This window comes from Oratosquilla oratoria, chromosome 14, assembly GCF_046742065.1.
Source record: "Oratosquilla oratoria isolate Oo_2021 chromosome 14, ASM4674206v1, whole genome shotgun sequence".
In the NCBI taxonomy this organism is placed as follows: Eukaryota; Metazoa; Arthropoda; class Malacostraca; order Stomatopoda; family Squillidae; genus Oratosquilla; species Oratosquilla oratoria.
The window spans coordinates 63,424,569-63,451,217 of NC_134790.1; the positions used below are offsets into that span (position 1 = coordinate 63,424,569).

General features: G+C 38.2%; 1 protein-coding gene across 5 annotated transcripts in view; it reads right to left on the reverse strand.

The window, feature by feature from the left end:
* LOC143032899 (RUN and FYVE domain-containing protein 2-like) overlaps positions 1–26,649 on the reverse strand; it is a 199,990-nt gene that overhangs the window by 25,561 nt on the left and 147,780 nt on the right. For all 5 annotated transcript variants that reach the window (XM_076198133.1, XM_076198130.1, XM_076198128.1 and 2 more), the window contains one exon: positions 18,512–18,575. In XM_076198133.1, coding sequence (XP_076054248.1) covers positions 18,512–18,575 — 64 coding nt within the window. The remainder of the gene's footprint in view (positions 1–18,511; positions 18,576–26,649) is intronic.

The following is a 26,649-nucleotide window of genomic DNA, read 5'->3' on the forward strand; positions in this document are numbered from 1 at the left end:
TCCATGTGTCCAAACCATCCTAATACTCTTTCATCAACCCTATCTCCCTTAAAACAACACCCAAAGACCTTTATCATGCACTAATACTCTCTTCTCTTCCTCCACAACCACCAAATACCAGCCTCCGGAAACATATTCATAATCATATCACTCACCGCTCCATTAACACACTGAAAGACAACACACTGCTGCATGCCAGACCCCCTGATATCCACCCTTCTGAATCCTCTCTCCCACGAAAGGACAGAGTCCACTTGGCCAGACTGCGGTGCGGTCACCACCCAGCACTTCTAAGCTACCAGAAGAGGCTGGATGACCGCATTGTGAACAGCTGCCCAGGATGTAACACTTCACCCCATACCATACAACACATAATGGAAGACTGCAATATACACAATCATGCACGCAAACAACACAACATACGCTCTATAAAGGATTTGTGGGAAAACCCAGTTTCGGCTATGGCATTCCTTGGGGAGACGGGACTGCTCGGACAGACAGTCTAGGGAACGACAACAACAACAACAACAACAACTCCCTTTCCATCCCTGTTCTCCTCCTCACCTCCTCATTTCTCACTCTATCCAGCCTAGTAACCCCCATCATACTTCTCAGACACCTCATCTCAAACACGTTCAAACTCGTTCTCTCTTCCTTTCTTATGTTCCATGTTTCTGCCCCATACAGTGCTGTTGGCACAATCACTCCTTCATATAGTCTCCTCTTAGCATCCATTCCCAAATGTCTATTCCTCATTACACTTTTTAACCCACCAAGGCATTTACTCGCTTCTCTCAATCTACATTCTACCTCCACCTTTTCCTGCCACATTTGCACCCGTATCTAAAACTATCCACTTCCTCCAGTCGCTCTCCCTTAATGGGCTTTTTCCCCCTACATGGGGGGTAGCCAAAAAGAAAAAGGCATAGAAACCACTTCCACCCATTCCATTTCCTATATATTCCACTCCCCTCCACCCTCCCTCTCATCTTGGCACCTCCTGGATGATAAGGAAATAAGGAAAAGTACCTGGGGAAGATGACATATTGATAGATTTCATCATATCTATACAGCACCAACTTAATCTATATCCTTTATTTCCAATCATTATATTCAGATTTGAATTCCTGTATTAATCCAGCTTGGGCTGTATCACCTGCTTAAGTATTTATGGATCTGTTATATTTTGTCATTGAACTTTTTCATACTCTGAGCCATTTGTTTGGCTGTGTGTCTCTGTAAACAGTTGACGAGACTGTCTGTTTGGGACTGGTTGGAGGAACAGTCATGACCTCCTATGTAAGTTAATTCGTTTCCCCTACTTATTCAATCATTGTGTGGATATCATGTACTATATCTTATATATTATGGTGTGTCTACTCATATGATGAGTTCTGTATGTTCAGTAAATGATATGTAATAAATATTGTATAAACTGTGGCATTTTCTGACATTTAGGTATGTAGTCTTCCTTAATTTGTTCTTATGACCTCTTAAAACCCTCATATCCTTAATCAAGATCTCTTCTATCGATGCAATCTATCCCCTTTAGTGACCAGAATACTACAATCATATCACCTCTTTCTCTCCAATCTTTCAAAGTTGACATGTTTTTAGTCTTTCTTCATATGGTTTATCTCCCATGCTGTGGACCAGTTTGGATGCTGCCCTGTGTAGTCTCTTGATCTTGATTATATCCTTCACTCTGTGTGGGGACCATACCACTGATGCATATTCCAGTCTTGGATGGATCAGGGTTTATATGAGTTTTTTCATCTTCTCTTTATCCATAGAGTGACATGCCATTCTAATCTTCTGCAGCAGTCCATACATCTTTCCCACAATCCTGCTGATATGTCTGTTAGGTGACATTTTTTTTTATCACCACTCCCACTTCCTCCTCTCTTGCTTTTATCATAAATTAGTTCCCAAGGAATAGTTTAAAGATGGTCTTTTGCAGCTATTGCCCATTGCCAGTAATTTGCATTTTTTGGTATTGAAATTAATTTAACCATTCTTAGCTCCATGCAGAAATAATGTCTAGATCATTTTGCAAACATTTTGGCATGGCTTGTTGTACCCTCCACCATGTCATTGATATAGACAAGAAACATTATTGGAGCAAGCACTGAACCCTGTGCAACTCTGCCTGCTACTGCTCTTCATGTTGACATTTTATCCTTTACTCTTGTCCTCATATATCTTCCCTTCAAAAAATATTTTATCCATTAGAGTAGTTTGCCTGTTAGTCCTCCAATTTCCACATTAGTCAACTATGAGATACTTTATCAGAAGGCTTCTCTAGGTCTAGCTACACACAGCCCAAACACTTCTCTCTTGTCGCACATCAATCATTCTTTGAATAAAAGCTTGAAAGGTTCAACACATGACCTTCCAGACCTAAACCCAAACTGACTGCCTGTCATCTCTTCAAGATATTTAGTCCATCAATCTTTCACATAATTTCATTATTGTGCTGGTCAATGATACTAGTCAATAATTGAATGATGTCTCCTTCCTTCCACCTTTATGAGTTGGTACCACATTTGCCCTTTTCCAATCAAGCAGCACAATGCCTTCTCTTAATGAACATACAATAAAACTGTGAATCTTGTCTGCCTGTTTTTCTTTATATTCTTCAAGTATCCAGTTTGAGATACCATCAGGTCCTGAAGCTTTTGTCACATCAAAAAGAGAATTTGACCAGGCACAGATCCCCTGGGGAACACTGCTCACTACATCACACCGGTTGGGCAAATTTCCATTGATTACAACCAATTTTTTTCTGTTAGCCAATATTTGACCCAATTATGAACATTTCCTATGATGCCATGTGTGTAATTTACTGAGCAGTCGATTATGTGGGACTGCATGAATTTTTTTTTGGAAATCCAAGTATATTATATCGACTAATTTGCTTTAGTCATACATACTAAAAACATTACCAAAGAAGCCAAGGAGGTTGGTCAAACATGAAGGTTTCCTTCTAAAACCATTGTAAGAGTCCTTTATTAATTTGTAAGAGTCCTTTATTAAGAGTCTTTTATTAATTTGTTTGGTTACAATTATTTCCATGATTTTGCATAAGAATGACATCAAACTAATAGGATGACAATTACTGGCCAGAGATTTGTTACCTTTTTCATATATGGGAGTTACATTAGCCAATTTCAAACACTTTCCTCCCATTTCTAACCACTTCAATACGAGTAAAATTCTTGCAGGCAGCATCAGCTGACTAATGTACCATGATTCGATGATGCATCACAATACTCGCATTATAGAATATAAGGTTACAGCTGTATTACTTGATCTTTTTCACTCTGAGTATTAATAAGCACAGAAAATATGATCAGGCCAGCTCAGAGAATATAGGGGTCACTCAGCTACAACTACAAAATAAATATAATTAGGATGCTGACACAGGCATTCTCATATACCACTCATGCCTCATGATGCCTATGTAGGCATTATCATATGGAAGGAGTTAAGGGATGTAGCCAGCTTAGGCATGCACCAACCCTCCACCCATCCCACAACCATTTGTATCCTTTGAACTTATATACATATATATATATATAAATACATATATATATATATATATATATATATGTATATATCCTTTTATCTTAGTTCCTTGTGGATAAAGTACCATCCTCGCCCCCTGCCTCATTAAAAAACAACACAGCAGGGCTTGTTGGCCAAAGCTGGTTTTGCCCCACCATTTCAGTTATGACAACCCTCCCTCCTTGTTCATTCTCAAGTAATTACAGACGACAAAGAAAAATCCCTCTGGGTCATATGAACCTATCATTCATTCACAACCATTCTTCACTCACACCTATCTCTTGCCCTCTTCCTTCCCTGCTCAACAGACATTCCCTTTTAAAGGACCTCTTCATTCCATCCATCCATCTTATCTTTTGTCTTCTCTTCAAGTTCACTACTTCCACCTCTGGCTTCTACACTCTTTTTTCTGGTCTTTATTCACACCACATTCTTTCCAAAACCCAAAACAATCAACTCTTATCCAACAGGTTCCCTTCCATCCCTAATCTCCACCTCACCTTCTCATTTTTCACTCTACCCATCCTCATAACCCCCACCATACTTCTCAAATACATTTAAATTTCTTTTCTGCCTCCCTCAAATTCCAAATCTCTGTCCCACACAGTGTTGTAGGCATAATTTTATTTTTAGTATTATTATATAACATATATATATATACACACACATAAGGCCTGTTCAAAAAATACATGTACTGTTTGAATTGCACAGCTCCAGTTGGTTCCAGGGGAATCCGCTTGGTGTCGCTAGGTTCGCACAGATCAGCTGATTATGACGCCATTTCCCGATTGCAGATATCTTTGTGTATTAGCTACACGGTTTTTAGTAAAGTATAATTTTTCCGTTTAGCGGATTTCAGAATGAATGATGAGGAGCAACGACTTGCTGTGAAATTTTCTGTTACACTTGGAAAATCTGCGACTGAAACTTTTGCTATGCTAAACACGGCTTACGGTGATGTTGCTATGAAGCGTATGGCATGTTTCAAGTGACATGAGCATTTTAAGGATGGTCGATAGTCCATCGAAGATGATGAGCACCCTAACATCCTTACACGTCAACTGACGACCCACACATTGACAAAATCAACACCCTGGTGCGGGCAAATCGACATTTGACTGTCAGAGCTTGCTGAAGAGTGTGGGATATCAGTTGGATCTTGTTATGATATTTTGACAAAAAGATTGAAGATGCACCGCGTTACTGCAAAATTTATGCCACGCCTGATGACGGACAAGCAAAAAACCCATCGCGTCCAAGTTTGTCAGAAACTGTTTGATTGTTCTGAAGATGAAAATTTCTTTTCCAGGATCATAACAGGTGATGAATCATGGGTTTATGGTTTTGACATTGAAATGAAGGTCCAATCGTCCCCATGGATGAGTGAAGCATCCCCCAGACCCAAAAAAGCTCGCCAAGTTTGATTCAAAGTCAAGGTGATGCTGACAGTTTTCTTTGATGCTAAGGGTGTTGTTCACCATGAGTACCTCCTTGAAGGCTCCACAGTGAACCAGACTTACTACACTGAAGTTCTGAAACGTCTGAGGGATGCCATCCATTGCAAAAGGCAAGAAATGTGGAGGAGTGGTGACAGGTTTTTCCATTACGACAATGCTCCAGCCCATTCAGTCCTCAGAACTCATGAGTTTTTGGCCAAACACTAGATCACTGTTCTTCCCCACCCCCCTACTCGCCTGACCTTGCTCCTTGTGATTTTTTCTTGTTCCCCAAACTCAAAAGACCCTTAAAAGGAAGAAGATTTGAGACGATTCCCAAGATTAAGGCAAATGCGATGAAGAAGCAGAAGGACATTACAAAAGAAGTGTACCAGGACTGTTTCAACAAGTGGAAACAATGTTGGGATAAGTGCGTGTGTTGGGGAGGAGAGTATTTTGAAGGGGACCCAGATCTGTAACTTCTAAATAAAGTACATTTTGTTTTATGATGTCAGACCATGTATTTTTTTTTTTAACAGATCTTGTATATATATATATAATATATATATATATATATATATACATATATATATATATATATATATATATATGGAAATAAGCTCCACCGCAAGGACTCAAACCTTTGTCTTAGCAACTGCTTATTGGGAAACAAAGGCAATAGCATCAAGCCAGCCAGGCCGTACAAAAGGAACCACCTGATTCATGACCTGGAGGTTCCCTGACGGTACTAGGCCAGCTCGGTCTCTTTTCTAATATCACCGAATGGCTAGCCATCTGACAAGTTGTGTGTCATTTTGACAAATGGAAATAAGCTCCACCGCAAGGACTCGAACCTTTGCCTGAGCAACTGCTTATTAGGAAACAAAGGCGATAGCATCAAGCCAGCCAGGCCATACAAAAGGGACCACCCGATTCACGACCTGGAGGTTCCCCGACGGTACTAAGCCAGCTCGGTCTCTATTCTATCCAGGTCGTGAATCGGGTGGTTCCTTTAGTATGGCCTGGCTGGCTCAATGCTATCGCCTTTGTTTCCTAATAAGCAGTCGCTAAGGCAAAGGTTTGAGTCCTTGCAGTGGAGCTTATTTCCATTTGTCAAAATGACACAACTTGTCGGATGGCTCCCCATGATAAAGACTTGGTGAAATTGGAATAGAGACCGAGCTGGCCTAGTACCGTTGGGGAACCTCCAGGTCGTGAATCTGGTGGTTCCTTTTGTACGGCCTGGCTGGCTTGATGCTATCGCCTTTGTTTCCAAATAGCACAACATATATATATATATATATATATATATATATATATACATATACATATATATATATATATACTGTATATGAACATAGTGGAAAGATGTGTCTAGAAAGAGCTGATGATAGCAAATACAGTATTTAGGAAGAAGTCAAGCATAAGTACACATGGGAGAGGGTGGTGGATGGAAGGGTGGTAGATAGGGTTTCCATGGACTAGTGGTAACCAGGAAAAAAGTAGGAAGAATTTTGGATGTACATGTTCTAAGGGGAGATAGTGGGGGAATATCAGATCATATTTTGGTGGAAGGTAACTTGAGAGTGGAGGATAGATAAAGAGAAAATGGACAGAAGGTAGGGAGGTACTTAGAATAAACTGCTTAAACAAGAAAGAAAAGGAAAAGGAGCACAAGAAACTGAGAGAGAAGTGGGAGGGAGTGAAGGATTGAGTAGAACTAGGAGTGGAGGGAGAATAGGGATGTTTCATGGAGTGAGTCACAAGGTGTGCAAAGATGATGTATGAAACAATGAGGATAGGAAGAAATACAAGGAAGGGTAGTGAGTGGTGGGATGAGGAAGCAAAGAAGGTTGTAGAAGAGAAGAAACAAATATTCACAGATAGGCTACAAAATAGGACTTGAAAATCATATGAGAGGTACAAAGAAATGAGAAGAGAAGTAAACCATAAGATTAAGGAGGTAAAGAGATGTGAAATGGGGTAAGAGTATGACAGAAAATCTTGAAAGTAATAAAAAGATGTTTTGGAAGGAAATTAAGAGAGGAAGAGGATGCAAATCAAGTTGAAAAGAAAAGGTAAAAGGTGCAGATGGAGAGATGATAATGGAAGAGACAGCAGTAAGAAGAAGGGCAGTGTATTTTAGGGAGTTGCTAAATGTAAAAGTGGATAGGGAGGGATAGGTAGTTGCAGTGGTAAGCACTAAGAAAATGACAGAGATAAATGAGGAAAATGGAGGAGAAATAAGGAAAGATGAGGTGAAAGTGTGTATTAAAATGATGTGAGTAGGTAAGGCACCTGGGTTAAATGGGTGTCATGTGGAATGTCTAAAAAAGGGGGGTACAGCGATGGTGGACTAGCTGGTGAGGTTGTTTAATGTTTGTCTAAAATAGGGTAGGGTGATGGAGCACTGGAGGAGTGCCTGTATAGTTCCACTTTACAAGGGAAAAGGGGAGAAGTGTGTGTTTAGTAGTTTCATAGGGATCAGTTTGTTGAGTGTAGTTGGGAAGGCTTATGGGAGGGTTTTGATTGAGTGGACTTAGGAGAGGAACAGAGGGAGTAATTGGTGAGGAACAGTGTGGGTTTAGGACAGGTAGGGGTTGCATGGATCAGATTTTTGTGGTAAGGCAGATATATAAGAAAGCTTTAGAAAAAAGTAATGTTTTTTGGGCCTTTATGGATTTTGAAAAGGATTATCACAGGGTAGACAGGAAGGCACTGCGAGAGACTGCAGATATATGGGATAGGAGGAAAACTGTTAATAGTAGTCACGAGTTTTTACGAGAGTAGTAAAGCCTGTGTTAGAATTACAAATGGAGAGAGGGAGTGGTTTGAGGTAAAGGTGGGACTTCACCAGGGATGTAATGTCACCTTGGCTGTTCAATTTATGGATGGGGTGGTGTGAGAGGTAAATGCAAGGGTAATAGACCAGGGATTGGAGATGGTAAAAAAAAAAAAAAAAAATGGAGAAAAAAGGAAGATAAGCCAGTTGTTTGCTCATGACACTGCTCTTGTATCAGGATCACAGGAGGGATTAAGGAAGTTAGTGACAGAGTTTGGGAAAGTGTGTGAAAGAAGGAAGTTGAAGATAAAACATAAGAGAGGAATAGAGAAAGAGTTTGAATATGTTTTAGATGAAATGTCTGAGATGTGAACATGAGGGGATGACCAAAGATGAAACGAATGGATGGGGTAAAAAGGGCATTGGGAAAAAGTGGAATGTCTGTTGAGGAAGGGAGAAATTAGAAGATAGTGGTCAGTGGAGAATGGTTGCATATGGATGATGTTGTGATGCATGGAAGGGGGTGGGTGGGGAATGGAGGGGTGAGGGAGTATGTGTGAATGATATTTTGATGCAGCCCAAAGGGATTTCTCCCCATCTTCTCTTTTCTTTATATATATATATATATATATATATATATATATATATATATATATATACACACACACTTACTAACCATCTACAGAATTATGAAGGAAAAAAACGCCTTGATAGAGAGGACTTATTAGTGGGACAAAGGAAAAACAAGAGGACATGCAATGAAACTCAAAAAGGATAACTACAGAAGAGACCTGAAAAAGAACAACTTCCCACACAGAGTGATAGATATATGGAACAAATTGGATGAAAAAATAGTGTGTGCAAACACAATACAAGAATTTAAGATCAAACTTAATCTTGCGAGATACAAAAATGGGTCACCACGAACATAGCTCCCCTTCCCATATAATACAACTAGGTAAATACATAATAAAAAATTATTTTTTTTTGTAAACAAAAAAAGATGCACACATTACTTTAAAAAGCAAATTAAAACTTGTGCTTTGCAATAGATGGATTTGTATGAATATATGTCTCCCAGAGTACAAGACTCCTTTATATATATTGACACCCAGCACCAAATGAACTTAGAAAATCCTGGGAATGGTTGATGTTTCTGCCAGCTACTCTGCCATCTGAGACAGTGCTTACTGTGGATCACTGACTTGATTTCCCTTACTGGACTAGATACAGTGGTAACCTCTGCAATGTAGAACTAGCAATCCTCTCTTGTATGTTCACCACTGTCAGGAACAGTGAATAATACAAGGCAAAACAATTGGCCTTGCAGCATAAGGTAGGTAACAAGGCAAGGTATGCCTCCACCCTTAACCCATCCTACACTTGTTTGTTTTCCCTTCTATCTTATCAGTGACCCCTCTTCTCTCCCTGTCCTCTCATGCAGAAAAAAAGTTGGGGAGAAATCCCTTTGGGCTGAATCAAAATAGTACTCACACATAACCATTCCCTAACCCCCCCCATCCCCCACTCACTCCCTTTCATGCATCACAGCATCATCCATATACAACCATTCTCCACTCACCCCCATCTTCTGTCTTCTCCTTTCCTTCCTTAACAGACATCTCCTCTCTTTCTCAATACCCCTTTTACCCCATCCATCCATCTCATCTTTGGTCATCTCTTCATGTTTGCTACACCCACCTCTGCCTTCCACACTTCTTTTACCAATCTTTCATCACTCATTCTTTCCATGTGTCCAAACCATCCCAATACTCTTTCATCAACCCTATCTCCCAATTCCTTTTCAAAGGATTACAAAGGCGAGCATGCTGACAGGAGACCTTTTGATCCATATCTAGGTTGGATGAAAAAAAAAAAAAAAAAAAAAAAAAAAAAAAATTGATAATAAATAAAAATTTTAATAATGTAAATAACAAATAAAATACATAAATAAATGCATAGGTATAGTAAAAATAATAGACAGGTAAATAGTAAATGATAATAAATTGACATATAACTAATAATAAAGGAAAATCACAGACAAATTATAACAAAACAAAAACAAATAATATAACATAAATCATAATCATTACAGCATCTTACTTAGGTATTTATCTAAATGATTCTTAAAGCTTCGAACTGAATTACATTGCACTACCTGTGCAGGAAGTTTATTCCATTCATTAACTACACGGTTGGCAAAGTTGTTTCTACCTACTTCCAAATTGAATCTATTTCCGGACAGTTTGAGACCATTGTTTCTTGTCTGATTCTCATTCAATGTGAAAATTTGGTCACTTTTGATGTTGTCAATTCCCTTTAAAATCTTAAAGACCTGTATCAAGTCACCTCTGAGTCTACGCTTTTTTAGGGAAAACAGATTCATGTGCTTAAGTCGATTTTCGTATGATTTATTTTTGATATTTGGAATCAGTTTTGTGGCTCGCCGTTGTACTTTTTCCAGTCTGTCAATGTCTTTAATGAGATTCGGTGACCATACGGAAACAGCATATTCCAAATGTGGACGAACTAACGATTTATATAGCTTGTTAATGAGTGATGGACTTTTGAAATCAAAAGATCGCGCAATCAATCCCAGAATCTTATTTGCTTTCTCAGAGGCTGAAATACACTGCTTGGATGATTTGAGGTCGTTACTGATAATTACGCCGAGATCTTTTTCACTATCCACTTTTGTTAACGAATTTCCAAATAACTTGTAATCGTACTTACTGTTATTTTTACCTATGTGCATTACCTTGCATTTACTTGTGTTAAAGTTCATTAGCCACTTTTCAGACCATTGCTGTAATTTATCTAAATCTTCTTGAATATCTAATTGGTTTGGGTGATCATTTGCCACTCCCCACAGTTTTGTATCATCAGCAAATTTGGAAACAGTAGATTTTAGTCCATGGTCTATATCATTTATATATACTATGAATAGAAGTGGCCCAAGAACGGAACCCTGAGGAACTCCACTTGCAACACTTTTCCATCCAGAAGTTTTTCCATTTAAAACAACTCTGTTTTCGACCTTTCAACCAATTACTAGTCCAACCTAATAGGCTACCACTTATTCCATGCAAAGCTAATTTAGTAAGTAGTCTTTCGTGTGGGACGGTATCAAAAGCTTATGCAAAGTCTAGATATATTAAATCTATATTGTTTCTTTTGTCATAATTCGAGATAACTGTGTTGTAGAATACGAGTAAGTTAGTTACGCATGAACGTTTCCGTCTGAAACCATGCTGGCTATCATTTATCAAACGGTTACTTTCTAAATGATATTCGATAGCATCTCTGATGATAGTTTCCATTATTTTTCCTACGATTGAAGTCAAACTTATAGGCCTATAGTTATTTGGTTTCTTTTTGTCACCTTTTTTGAATATGGGAGTAACGTTAGCTAGCTTCCATTCTCTTGGGACATCTCCGGATATGATGGATTTCTTGAAAATAATTTCTAATGGAACAACAATCTCATTTTTTATTTCCTTTAAGATTCTTGGATGCCAACCGTCAGGCCCTGGTGTTTTATTAACTTTGAGTTTGTCTATACACCTTTTAATTTTTTCTTTTGTTATATTTACCGTAGTGAGTAAGTTTACCCCACCCACCTCCCACAGATGCAATCACCATACATAGAACAAAGAACACATACTACAATGCCCCATACTAACAATCCCTGGGCAACAACACAATATATCTTTCCTAACTGACTTGTAGGTGCTCAGATGAGAGGGAGGTTGGGAGGGGTGTGGAGTGTATTTAGGGATGAAATGGGTGGGAGTGTTTTTATGCCTTTCCCTTTTTGGCTACCTCCCTTGAAAGGGGGAAAAAGCCTTGGTATATGTATGTAACTGACTTGTGGTCACATGAGGTTATTACTGGTTACATCAAGGCAGTCTTCTAAAAGAGAGACCTGGGGCAATGGATTGATTGATCTTGGCTCCCTGTGGATGAAGCACCATCTCTGCTCCTGGCCACTGCCAGGGTCATAAACAATGTGGCAAGACACGGCACCTTCCTAGCAGGACCTGATGGCCAAAGCGATTTCATCTATGCTGCTTCATTTACATGGTGACCCTCCCTCCTTATCCATTCACAGGTGATCAGAGATGAGGAGAAATCCCTTCAGGCCATGTCAATTTATCATCCATTCCATACTCACACCTTCCGTCTTCCCTGCTCAACAGACATTCCCCCCTTTTACCCAAGGCCCCTTTCTCTGCATCCATCCATCTAATTAACTGTCTTCCACTTAAGTTCACTCTATCCATCACTGCCTTCCACACTCTTTTTGCTAGTCTTTCTTCATTATTTACAATATTTGAGTGTTTGAAGTTATTCCATCATTACTGATGCAGTTGCAATGGATCTCCACAGAGGCTCTCTGAGGGACAAGCAGCCTCTCTACATCAGCACAGTGGCCTAATCTTGCCTGGCGAGAAGTGCATGTGAAGCGTTTTTTGTAATGTTGGAATGGCTGTGGCTCTGAATGATGTCTGAAATCACTGTAATCAGCTCGATCATACTGACTAGGTACATACATACATATACCAAGGCTTTTTCCCCCTTACAAGGGAGGTAGCCAAAAAGGAAAAGGAATAAAATCAATCCCACCCATTCCATCCCTGAATACACTCCACACCCCTCCACCCTCCCTCTCATCTTAGCACCTCCTGGATGACGGGTCATCCCTGCACCCTGTCCACTGCCCTGGGTCAGAAACAGTGTCTAGGTGCTAGCATATATATGCAACACTGATCTACCGCCTTCTGATGTCTGTTGTTGAGGAGAGGGTTGGAAAGCCATGAAAGTACTTTTGCCCTTACTGGGGATTGAACCTGGGCCTTCCACACTCTAAGGCAGTAACATTACCCACTGCACCACTTGGGCTATTAGATATGGGGGGGGGAGGTTTCACACTGTAATATTCAGCAGTGCTGAAGTCACTGCATCTAACCTAAAGAATAATACAAAATGCATGAAAAAAATAGAATACAATGGGCAGCCACCAAGTGGATCCCAAACCTCAATGATATGACACATGACAAGAGACTGAAAATATTGGGACTCCCCACATTGGAGAAAACAAGAAAAAATTTATATGACAAAGATACTTAGATAAGGAGAAAGGAAAAAAAAACAAAAAAAATCTGCTGGTATGGAATGAATTATCATAGTCAAAAAAACAAAATTGCTTAAAAGATGTTAGGAAGCACAGATCTTCTGCAAAGATGCATGGATTTATGAAGCTGGATGAAAATATAATCCCAGCTAACAACATAAAATAAACTTAACCCCTTCCATACGGTGCCGCACACGTAGGCGTCATGGGGAGCGAGTGTATTCGCGAGGCTGCCATATCGGCGTCTTGATTATATTTATTGTAGTCGCCCCTCCATAATGACATTCTTTCTAATTCTTTTGTAATCGCATTTTCTATGGTTATCAAAATTCACGGGTGAAGAGAGAACGATCGATATAAGCGGTGACTATATTTAATGATGCGAGTATTATTACGACACGTCGTACGGCTGGCATTGGCTGCTGCCACCGAGATCTAAGTCCATGACGCCTACGTGTGCGGCACCGTATGGAAGGGGTTAAGGTAAAGTTTGATAGAGACAAAGAGAAAGGACCCTATGAGCACAGCTCCAATGTAGTATAATCTAAGATTTGCATGAATATTTCAGATATACAGACGCTCCTCTACTTACGTTCATTTGTTTTACGTTTGTTCGATTTTACGTTTGAACTGTAAAAAAAAAAATTGTAAAAAAAAAAAAAAAAAAAAATGGAGTGAATTTTTTAGTTTAGCGCACTCTCCGTAGTTCAAACGATACTTGTGCATGACACTGCATCCATTGTTTACATTTCACAAACGATAAACTGATAATGCCTAGCCTCATCCTCCTTCACCATCTCAATTTATGTTGCTTGAATTTAATTTAATTGAAATTAATGTTATTATTTTATAATGTTATGTGTATAATTAATGATTTAGGGGTGTTTTATAAGATACGGTAATAGAATTTACGGATGTATAGTACAGTAACAACTTACGTTCGGCCTTTCGGTACGTAACTAAAACGTAAGTTGAGGAGCGTCTGTATCTGATAGTGAACGTTGATAGAAATGATTTGCATATAGTGATCTCCCTCTATACAGGTAGTCGTCGACTTACGACCTATGCGACTTACGACTGATCGACTTTACGACCACGAGATAGTGCAATAATATTTAACATTTAATAGAATAATAGAATTGCAATGTTATGCCTGGCAGTGCAGTACAATTACTTTGCACGCCGCGAGACGCGAGTACGATAGTTTTGGCAGGTTACCGGCAGCGTCAGCTTCCCTCTCATTCAGGAGCATGTGGTATTTCTGACTTCATTCATGACAAGGCTTATATTTTTAATTTTTTTGTGCTTCAAACCCCCATGAAGATGTCTAAAAGAAAATTATCTTTCGATATTTCCAAGCCTGCCAAGAAACAAAGAAAGGTTATTGATTTTGACACAAAAATGAAAGTGATAAAACATTATGAAGGAGGGAAGAAAGTTAATGTGATAGCACGTGAACTTCAGTTATCACATTCTACAGTGTCGATAATTTTAAAAGACAAAGAGAGGATCTCAATTTTGCCTTGGATTTTATATTTTAATATGTTTTGCAATTAATAAAATGTAACAGTAAAACTTTTTTATGCCTAATCTGTTGTCGATAACAATATGTTCGGTACAGCATTTTGTATTTTTATGTTTTGCAATATTTTCGGTACAGTACGTAAACAAAAAGAATGTTTTGAAATATTTTTTCCTAATTTTGCCTTGCATTATGTATTTTTATGTTTTGCAATTAATAAAATGTAACAGTAAACTTTGTTTAAGCCTAGTCTGTTGTTGATAACAATATTTTCGGTACAGTACGTAAACGAAAAGAATGTGTTTTGAAATAATTTTTTCCTAATTTTGCCTTGCATTTAGTAGTTTTAATGTTTTGCAATTAATAAGATGTAAATAATACAGTACAATGATTTTAATTCAACCAACAAAAAAGTATTTGTAGGTCAAAGATGACAGGACTTTATTCAGTATGCGTAGGCCTAGGCTACGTTTCCTAACAATAACACAATTATAAAAAGAATAATGAATATTAAACAACGTAGCTCAAAGATGATAAGATTTTATTCAGTATGCATACGTTTCCTAAAGAAAGTCTGATGATAGAATAATAAAAATGTTAGAAAATACAGTATTAAATATCATAGGTCAAAGATGATAGGATTTTATTCAGTATGCTACGTTTCTCAAAGAAAATCAGATAAAATTATAACAAAGGTTTAAAAAATACTATACAACATAGTTCAAAGATGCTAAGATTATTTCAGTATGCTAAATATTATATAGAATATACATGTATACAGTAACAAAAATAATATTTAAAGGGTAATATATACTGTACAGGTAAACGTCGACTTACGATGGCCGCGACTTACGATTTTTCGACTTTACGATGACGACGACGACGACGATATGATATATTTAACCCCTTCCATACGGTGCCGCACACGTAGGCGTCATGAGGAGCAAGTGGATTCGCAACGCTGCCATATCGGCGTCTTGATTATATTTATTGTAGTCGCCCCTGTGTTTTTACATTCTCTCAAATGTGCCCTGAATCCCATTCTCTGTGGTTTTCAAAATTCGCGGGTGAAAGAGAGAACGATCGATATAAGCGGTGACTATATTTTATGATGCGAGTATTATTACGACACGTCGTACGGCTGGCATTGGCTGCTGCCCGCGAGATTTAAGTCCGTACTGAAAATACATATTATAGTGTTTGAATAAGGTAAAAAGGATGAAAATAATTAAATAAACTACTGTACATGTTTAATAGGCTATATTCAGTATCTCTGGTGGTTAATATACAGGTAGGCTAGGTACAGTGACCACGGAACAGAGTGATACACAAATTGGGGATCGACTTACGATGAAATCGTCTTACGATGGATCTATCGAAACCTAATGCCATCGTAAGTCGACGTTTACCTGTATATATATATAAAGTCCGACTTGCGTCCAGATCGACTTACGACCTGTCTGTCGGAACCGAACTCGGTCGTAAGTCGACAACTACCTGTACAGCCATCTAAGGCTTTTGGTTTCGTCATAATTTTCATTGTAAATAAATTTATTATTTAGAAAAAAAATTGAACACCATGTCCATAACTTCAAAGTGAACAATTGCCTGACCTAAAGTTCAACATTGATTTGAGCAATTTCAAAATATACATACATACGTACATACACGTACATACACCAAAGTCAAAAAGCATAAATCCACTCCCACCCATTTCACTTCCATTAGCCACCCCGCCCTTCCTCCCTCCCTCTCATCTTGGCTCCTCCTGGATGAGAGGTCATCCCTGCATCTCCTTCATCTCCCTGGGTCAGAAGCATTGCAACAAGACACAGCACATCCACAGCAAGACCACTTCACTTAATTGGCATGCTCCCCCCCCCCACCCCCGTCTCCTCATCAAGTAACAATGAAGAGAAGATGGGAAGAAATACCTTTGGGCTGTATTAAAATATCATTCACAGATAACCCCTCCCTAACCTCCCCCATTCCTCACCCACTCTTTTCCATGCATCGAAATATCATCCATACACAACAATTCTCCTTAACAGACATCCCCTTCTTCCTCAAACACCCCTTTTACCCCATCCATCCACCTCATCCTCAGTCGTCCCCTCATGTTTGCTCCATCCACCTCTGCTTTCCTCATTTCTTTTACCAATCTGTCTTCACTCATTCTTTCCATGTGTCCAAACCATTCCAATACTCTTTCATCAACCCTATCTCCCATCCTCATTCTCCTCCTCACCTCATCGTTTCTCACTATATCCAACCTTGTAACCCCTACCACACTTCTCAGATATTTCATCTCAAACACATTTAAACTCTTCCTCTCTTATGTTCCATGTTTCTGTCCCATACAGTGCTCTTGGCACAATCACTCCTTCATATAATCTCCTCTTAGCATCCATTCCCAAATATCTATTTCTCATTACACTTCTTAATCCCCAAAGCACTTACTTGCTTCTCTCAATCTACAATCTACCTCCACCTTCACTCCCTCCTCACCACATGTGACTCCAAGTATCTAAGGTTATCCACTTCCTACAGCCTCTATCTTTTAATACTCACTTCCAAATTGCTGCCATCTTCTCCTCTCATACATCTCATCACCTTACTTTTACCTACATTTACCTTCAACTTTCTCCTCTCAGCCACCTTTCCAAACTCTGTCACTAACTTCCTTAATCCCCTTAATTTCAAAATATACTGAAAAAAAGACAAAAAGGTATGTATATAACTGTATATAAAATACATACATATACCAAAGGCTTTTTCCCCCTTACATGGGGGGGTAGCCAAAAAGAAAAAGGCATAGAAATCACTCCCACCCATTTCATTTCCCATCCCTGCATCCTGTCCACTGCCCTGGGTCAGAAGCAGTGCTGCAAGACACAGCACATCCACAGCAAGGCCGCTTCATAAATTCATATATATAAAATGGGGTATGAGGAAGTGGATAGTTTTAGATATTTGGGTGCAAATGTGGCAGGAAAGGGTGGAGTGAAGGTGGAGGTAGAATGTAGATTGAGAGAAGTGAGTAAATGCCTTGGTGGTTTAAAAAGTGTAATGAGAAATAGGAATCTGGGAATGGATGCTAAGAGGAGACTGTATGAAGGAGTGATTGTGCCAACAGCACTGTATGGAGCAGAAACATGGAACATGAGAAAGTAAGAGAGAAGGAACTTGAATGTGTTTGAGATGAAGTGTCTGAGAAGTATGATGGGGGTTACTAGGCTAGATAGAGTGAGAAATGAGGAAGTGAGGAGGAGAACAGGGGTGGAAAGGGAGCTGGGAGATAGGGTGGATGAAAGAGTATTAGGATGGTTTGGACACATGGAAAGAATGAGTGAAGAAAGACTAGTAAAGGAGGTATGGAAGGCAGATGTGGAGGGAGTGAACATGAGGGGACGTCCTAGGATGAGATGGATGGATGGGGTGAAGGGGGCTTTGGGGAAGAGGGGAATGTCGGTTGAGGAAGGACGGGAGAGGACAGAAGACAGGGGTGAATGGAGAATGGTTGTATATGGAAAATGTTGTGATGCATGAGGTGGATTGGACGGGGGAATGGGGGTGAGGTAGTGTGTGTGAGCAAAAATTTTTGGCGCAGCCCGAAGGGATTTCTCCCCGTCCTCTCCTTTATATGGGGGGACGGAGAGGGGGGGTCGCCGATTTAATGAAGCGGCCTTGCTGTGGATGTGCTGTGTCCTTCGACACTGCTTCTGACCCAGGGCAGTGGACAGGGTGCAGGGATGACCCGTCATCTAGGAGGTGCTAAGATGGGAGGGAGGGTGGAGGGGTGTGGAGTGTTTTCGGGGATGAAATGGGTGGGAATGTTTTTGTGCCTTGTCCTTTTTGGCTACCCCCCTGGTAAGGGGGAAAAAGCCTTGGTATATGTATGTATGATAAAAAAGGTCTGATACACTACAATGGTGTCCCTCAAGGGATAAAGGTATGTAAAAGAGTGAAATAAAGAAAAAAACAAAAAAAAAAAAACAATCACACACAAAATAGGAAGAGGGGCTTGATGCACTTCATTAATTTTGTATCTGAAAAATAGAATATCTCACCTTATCCCCTAATCTTCTTGCTATATCCTTGGCTGCATTATTTTCCTCCTTGAAATCTTCATTCCTGACAAGTGAAATAATCCATAATGAACTTAGGGTCACAACTTAATGATATATGTTTATATCAATTTCAATTATCATTAAGTTCTATGAACATGTATCGAAATAAGAACCTAAGTGAAGAAAGAGAAGAAAATGAGTAAATAAAAAATACATAAATGAAAATATATAAACAAATAAATACATAAAAAAGAGAGATAAAATAAAGAGATTGGAGTAAAATATATTAACTAAGGAGTCAATAACACTACATTTTTCCAGAACAAAAATTGACAAACCAAGTTACACAAAGGAGGCAACCAAAATAATATATGGATCCATGATTAATAAAACTAATACTTCAATTTTAATACTTTATTTCTCTCACCAATTCTGGTACACTTGTAGTAGTCTATGTGGTTGATTAATACTACAGATATCACAATCAACAGTATTATTACAGGGTGAGTCAGGGCATATCTTCAGCTCAGAATTAAGACCAGAATTACCAGCAGAAAGCATTTAGTTTAGTGATCATGGCTGCCTCAGCTGATAATGGAAGAAATCAAGTGCTGAAGGTTTGCCAATCTTTGTTATGGAATGTGGGTTCAGATAATCCTGTTGACACTCCTATACCTTGTCAAGAACCAAATGTACTATTAATTTTGTACGTACATATCAACAAATAAGAATAGTTATACTTTCACAGATAGTTTTGGTTTGTGACACACAGGTCTCAATTCAAAATAGGCAAACACTGTATGGCATGAAATCTTTATATAAAAAAAATAATGTAAAGGTAACTAAAACATACTAAACATCAAAATGGGATAGTATTTATCAGTATACTTGTGCAAATGGCTACAGTTCTAATAAAGCACCTCAGTACATTTTTCCCACTAAACTGATTTAATATCCTTAGAATACATACATACACTTATGTATGTGCATTACACATGCACACACACAATATATATAATATATATATACATACATATATATATATATACATATATATATATATATATATATATATATATATATATATATATCATACAAAGATGAAATTCACCTTAAAAAAAAATCTGGAAATGGCCCACAGCAAGATGAGAGCATGAAATTAAACAATATGAGATGAAATCATCATAAAAGCAACAAAGGAAAGGAATCTAAGGGTCTTAATAAGGTATGATCTGTTACAAAAAAAAAAAAGAAAAAAAATGGAAAAAAAAAAAAAAAAAAAAAAAAAAAAAAAAATATATATATATATATATATATATATATATATATATGTATATATATATATACATAGTGGGAGGGACATCTAAATTATCAATGACCACAAGAGTGTATTTCATTCAACTGATGAGGATGTGATGAAAAAATAGATTAATTCTGATCCAACCCAGACAGGAATATGTTGTGGTGGTGTGGTTACCACATGAAAAAATAAAAAGACTGAGTGAATATATAGGGCAGTAGCTACAATGATCCCTAGCCTGGCTGATAAGACAAAGATAAGAATAATTTGACTTGCCCACATTTGAAGAGAAAGAGGTGATTTGAAAGTTACCATAAGAACAAAGGAACAAATAGAAAAATATGACAGAGATGATCTGTTAATATAGGATGAAAGAACATCAAGAAGACATTGGAAAAAAAAAGTCAGACTGCTTAAAAGATGTTGTTTTCCACACAGATACACAGATACATCAGTTTATGGATTAGAAGAGGTAAATCAAATGTACAAGATGGACAACTTGACAACATAAATCAATCAATCAATCCAATGGACCAAGGGTCTGTTGCTGGAAACCCAGAGTTCCTAGATATCCACCCACAGCAATTGATTTGGCCCACAAGTCACTCACAGTATGAATTTTGTGTTATCGTCTGGATAGGGTGAGAGTAAGGGTATAGAATGAGGTGCTCACTGTCTTCTGTGTGGTGGTTCATTTTCAGGCTATAAGAGTCTGTTTCCAGGACAATTCTGTGTTGATACTGTTCTTAAAGTGGTAACCTGAACACAGTGTAGTTCTTATTTGTCTTGGAAGTGATTTTTAGTTGGGTGGGTTGATATCTGGGGGTACCTGGTGAAGTATAAAATTTGCAGGTCTATTTCTCCTGAGAAGAGCTTATCTATAAAGTGATCTAGGTGTGTGTGTGTGTGTGTGTTTTATTGTATGGTATGGTTGGTTGTTGTGAATATTTGAGCTGATGCTGTTTTCTCTCTCTCTTTTTTTTATTTATTCACCCGGTAGTTCTTCAGTGACATGTTGAGATAGGTGAGTGGGGTTGATGGCTCTAGCGTAGAACTGTGTACCTACTATTTTCATATGATATTTTCTGGGGAGAATTTTGGTTTGTGTGCACATGTCTTAGTGAAGCAGCTTTGGTGCATTCTGTTATTACTCTCAATGTTTTACTTCCTACAGTCTGTAAAGTGTATGTTTTCCTATTTGTTGATAACCATGCTATACATACATATACCAAGGCTTTTTCCCCCTTACAAGGGAGGTAGCCAAAAAGAAAATGGCATAAAATCATTCCCACCTATTCCATTCCTAAATACACTCCACTCCCCTCCACCCTCCCTCTTATCTTAGCACCTCCTCCATGCTATGGAAACAGAATGTGTGGTACTTATGAATTGTTTGTTGACAGTAATCAGTTTCTTTCTGTTGTCCAAAAACTGCCTGCAACTGATTTTTGTAGCCATATTTTCTTCTTGATTTCCACTGTCAGATATTTGATATATGGCCTCAAGGTCATACGAGTATCAAAAGTGAGGCCTAGAATTTTAGGGTTCCTTTCCAATGGAGGTCAAGTGAAGAGGAGAAAAGGAGGGAAAAAAAGGGTAATAAAGATTAAGGGCAGGGGAGGGAAAGATGGAGGAAATGGTGTGGAAGTCTTTACGCAGAGTTGTCCTTGTTTTTTAATTTATCCTCAGTAGGGTGCAGAGACTAGGTCCACATTTCCTCTATCTTTTTTTGGTTTTGGGGTTTTAGTAGTATGTTGTTTTTAATTTTTCTATGCTGTGTCTTGGTGTATTGTTTCTGACCTTGGCAGTGGTCAGGGGACAGTAATGATCTTTCATCCATAATAAATGATTGACAGCTGGGAGTGAGGTGGGTGGGGGTTGGTGCATGCCTTGGCTACCTACCTACCTTGTATAGGGGAAGAGGTCTATTTCATTTATTTTCCTAAATGGTTGTGCTTGTGTTGTGATGGGATGAATGGATGGGACTGAGGACTTGCATAGAACTGTGTAACTATGTTGACGAAGCCCGAAGGGATTTCTCCCCGTCGTCTCTTTTTCTGCATGAGGGAACAGAGAGGGGGGTGGGGTTGCTGATTAAATGAAGTGGCCTTACTATGGATATGCTGTGTCTAGCTACATTGCTTCTGATCCAGGGCAGTGGGCAAGATGCAGGGATAACCCATCATTCAGGAGGAGCCAAGAAGAGAGAGGGAGGGGAGTGAATGGTAGTTGAGTATATGGGGATGGAATGGTTGGGAGTGGATTTTATGCCTTTATTTTTGGCTATCTCCCTTGTAAAGGTGAAAAAGCCCTTGGTATATGTATGTACTAAATATATAAGTAAATATATATATATATATATATATATATCTTTTTTTTTTTTTAAGAAAGTATACGCTGGACTCGTCGTTTGCCAGTGTATACTTTCTTCCAAAAAAATAGTTCCTGGACCAATATATAAGAGGCTTTCAGTGTTCAGACATAAAATTGAGGTCACACCTACTGACCTAGTATTTGGTATATCTGTGACTTGTTTGTATAAAACAAAGTACACAACTGTCTGGCTGACTGCTTGCCCCATATACCAACCGAGATTTTGGTATATCCAAGTCTTGTTTATTTCAAAGCATTTGCTATTTTGAAAAATTGCTGTATTGGGTTTTGTAATTGAGCGTTTACTGTATTATGTATGCATGCATGTAAGTATATATGTGATTCACCATGGTCTTGGATCATATGTTGGACTCATGATTGACAGCTATTACCCTCCCAGATGAATGCATGAATGTATGTATATACTTTACACACACACACGCATATATATATACATATATATATATATATATATACATATATACATATATATATATATATACATATATATATATATATATATATATATATATATATATATATATATATATATATATATATATATATATATATACACACATACAGTGGCCGCGAAAAGTTTGGGCGCAAAATTATAGGCGCCCCAACTTTCCCCTAAACTCAAAACATGCAAAAAATACAACTTTCCACCCAAACTTTTCGCTATTTTTCAATGCTAGCGTTTGTACCCGTATTTAGCCGAGACAATACACACTATTTGGCAACTCTGTTTAGGCACACTCGATGTCACATGGAGTCAGTTTCTAAACATCTCTCACGGAGAGTAGTCTTTTTTTTGCGGTGGTCTCTGATTTTGTGCCTTGATATCTCCGTAATGGGAAGTGGTAAAGAGCTGGAAAGAGACACAGTTGTTACAATCATAACCCTCTATAAGGAGGGTTATAAGTGTAAAGATATTGCTACTCGTGTGGGAATTGGAGTGCGTCAAGTGCAAAAGTGGACCAAGAAATTTCGAGACGAAGGAAGTGACATCATTCGTACTCCAAAGCATCGCTCTGGTCGGCCAAGGAAGATATCAAATCGTACTTCTACGGTTCTAACTGCCTCCTACGGTTATTAGGAGGCAGTTAGAACCGTAGAAGTACAATTTGATATCTTCCTTGGCCGACCAGAGCGATGCTTTGGAGTACGAATGATGTCACTTCCTTCGTCTCAAAATTTCTTGGTCCACTTTTGCACTCCAATTCCCACACGAGTAGCAATATCTTTACACTTATAACCCTCCTTATAGAGGGTTATGATTGTAACAACTGTGTCTCTTTCCAGCTCTTTACCACTTCCCATTACGGAGATATCAAGGCACAAAAACAGAGACCACCGCAAAAAAAAAGACTACTCTCCGTGAGAGATGTTTAGAAACTGACTCCATGTGACATCGAGTGTGCCTAAACAGAGTTGCCAAATAGTGTGTATTGTCTCGGCTAAATACGGGTACAAACGCTAGCATTGAAAAATAGTGAAAAGTTTGGGTGGAAAGTTGTATTTTTCGCATGTTTTGAGTTTAGGGGAAAGTTGGGGCGCCTATAATTTTGCGCCCAAACTTTTTGCGGCCACTGTATATATCAGAGCCTCTCTTTTATACTCATTTCCAGATTGCTGCCATCCTCTCCTCTTGTACATCTCATCACGTTACCACTCTAAGGAAATTAGAATAGGTAACACAATGACGGAGATGCACCCCAGATTTTTTTGGTAATGCACTACCTGTCCAGCGGTTACACGCCCAGCTCTGAGATATATATATATATATATTATATATAATATATATACATACATATACCAAAGGCTTTTGCCCCCTTACAAGCTCTGAGATATATATATATATATATATATTATATATAATATATATACATACATATACCAAAGGCTTTTGCCCCCTTACAAGAGAGGTAGAAAAAAAAAGGCATAAAATCAACTCCCATTCACCCCCTCCCTCCCTCTTATCTTGGCTCCTCCTGGATATATATATATATTTCCCGTAAGATACAACTAGGTAAATAATACGCACCAAAGACATGTCCCCAGACAAGCATATAAACAAAATAGAGAAACCTACAATTTACTAAGATCAATAAAGGTGGCTTTTAATAACATGGAAGAAGTAATGGTAAAGAAAATATTAGTCACACTGATAAGACCAAGATTAGAGTATGCTGCGACATTACACTCAGTGCAAAAAAAGAATATATCGAAAATAGAAAGAATCCAAAGAGCAATGACAAAGATGACCCCAACACTTTCAAAATTGACATATGAACAAAGATTGTCCAAACTGGAACTACCAACCCTGGAACAAAGAAGAGAAAGAGAAGATCTACTGACCATTTACAGAATCATGAAAGGCATGGAAGTCCTTGACAGAGAAGACTTATTAAAGTGGGTTAAAAGAAAAATAAGAGGACTTGAAAAGAAACTCAAAAAGGATAGTTATAAAAGAGATCTGGAAGAAAAGAAAAGAGAAAAAAAAAAAAAAAAAAAAAAAAACCACACAGAGTGGTGGATGTCTGGAACAAATTGGATGAAACAATAGTGTGTGCAAACACCATACAAGAATTTAAGAACAAACTAGATGTGAGATACAAAGACAGGTCACTACGAGCATAGCTCCCTTTCCCAAATAATACAAAAAGGTAAATACATAAATATGTTCTGTCTATATACCAACGGCTTCTACTTCTAAGGGAGGTAGCCAGCCAAGGCAAGCACCCACTCCCATCCTCCACCAACCTTGTTACCCACTCATCTTAGCTCCTCCTGGATGAAGGGTCATCCCTGTCTTCCCCCCTCTGCACAGGTCAAAAGCCATGCACCAGGACACAGTACATGCAAAACAGGGCTGCTTCACTTACACAGCGACCTTCCCTCCTCCTCCTCTTATGGGTCATATATATATATATATATATATATATATATATATATATATATATATATATATATATATATATATATATATATGTATATGTATTATATATGTATTATATATGTATTATATATGTATTATATACATAATATATATACATATAATATATATGTATATATATGTATATATATATATATATATATATATTATATGAGACATTGTGACAAGTTGAGGAAGGTGGAAAAAGCAGTCACGGGTCTAGTTCCTATTTGCAAATTTATTCCTGCCCAGTTTCACTGTTTCTTAAAAAGTGTAGAGCAAAACCAGTCAAGAATAAATTTATAACTTGGTACTAGACCCATGACTTCTTCTTCTACCTTCTTCATATATATATATATATATATATATATATATATATATATACACACACACAAAGAAGAGAAAGAGGTGATCTTTTGACTATAGAATTATGAAAGGCAAGGAAGTCCTTGATAAAGAAGACTTATCAAATTGGGATAGAAGAAAAACAAGGGGACATGAAAAGAAACTCAAAAAGGACAGTTATAGAAGAGATCTGGAAAAAAAACTTTCCATACAGAGTGGTGGACATCTCGAACAAATTGGATGAAACGATAGCATGTACAAACACCATACATGAATTTAAGAACAAAGTAGATGTTGCAAGATACAAATATGGGACACCATGAACATAGCTCCCATTCCTGTAGAATACAACTAGGTAAATACACGACTCAATGATGCAGTGGTAATGTTCATGGCCGCCACTATAATGGCCCTGGTTCAAATCCTGTCCAGGGCTGAAATAATTTCAGTATCACTGTGCTGTGAGTCGTTACTCTAACTCTAGTGGGCAGGGAGTTCGGGGTGTGTGTGCATGTAAGGTCATAGCATTACCCATAAATTGTTCATACTGCATATGAGCTCTGAGCTCTCTTCCAGGAGGGTAATAGCTGTCAATCATGAGTCCAACATGTGATCCAAGACCATGGTGAATCACATACACACACACACACACAAAGAATGGAACCAAGAATGGAAAATTAATTTCAATACTAAAAAATGCAAATAAATGGGCAATAGTTTCAAAAGATCATCTCTAAACTATTCTTTGGTAAACTAATTCATCATAAAAGCAAGAGAGAACTTGGGAGAATTGATAAAAGACAACCTGTCATCTGGCATACATATCAGCAGAACTGTGGGAGAGACATATAGACTGCTGCAAAAGATTGAAGTGGCTTTTCACTTTATGGATGATGAGATGATGAAAGAACTCATAGAATCCCTGATCTCTCAAGACTAGAATACATATCAGTGGTATGGTCTTCAGAGTGAAGAATATAAGCAAAATTGAGAGACTTCAAAGGACAACAACCAAACTGGTTCCAGCCCAGCAAATAAATATGAGAAAAAAAAAAAAAAATGGGTCTACCATATCTGAAGGGTCAAAAGAAGAGGTAGTATGAAAACAATATTCAGGTCACTACAGCAGATAGACTACAATGACAAAAGAAATCTTTTGATTAGGTATGGGAAATTTTTAAG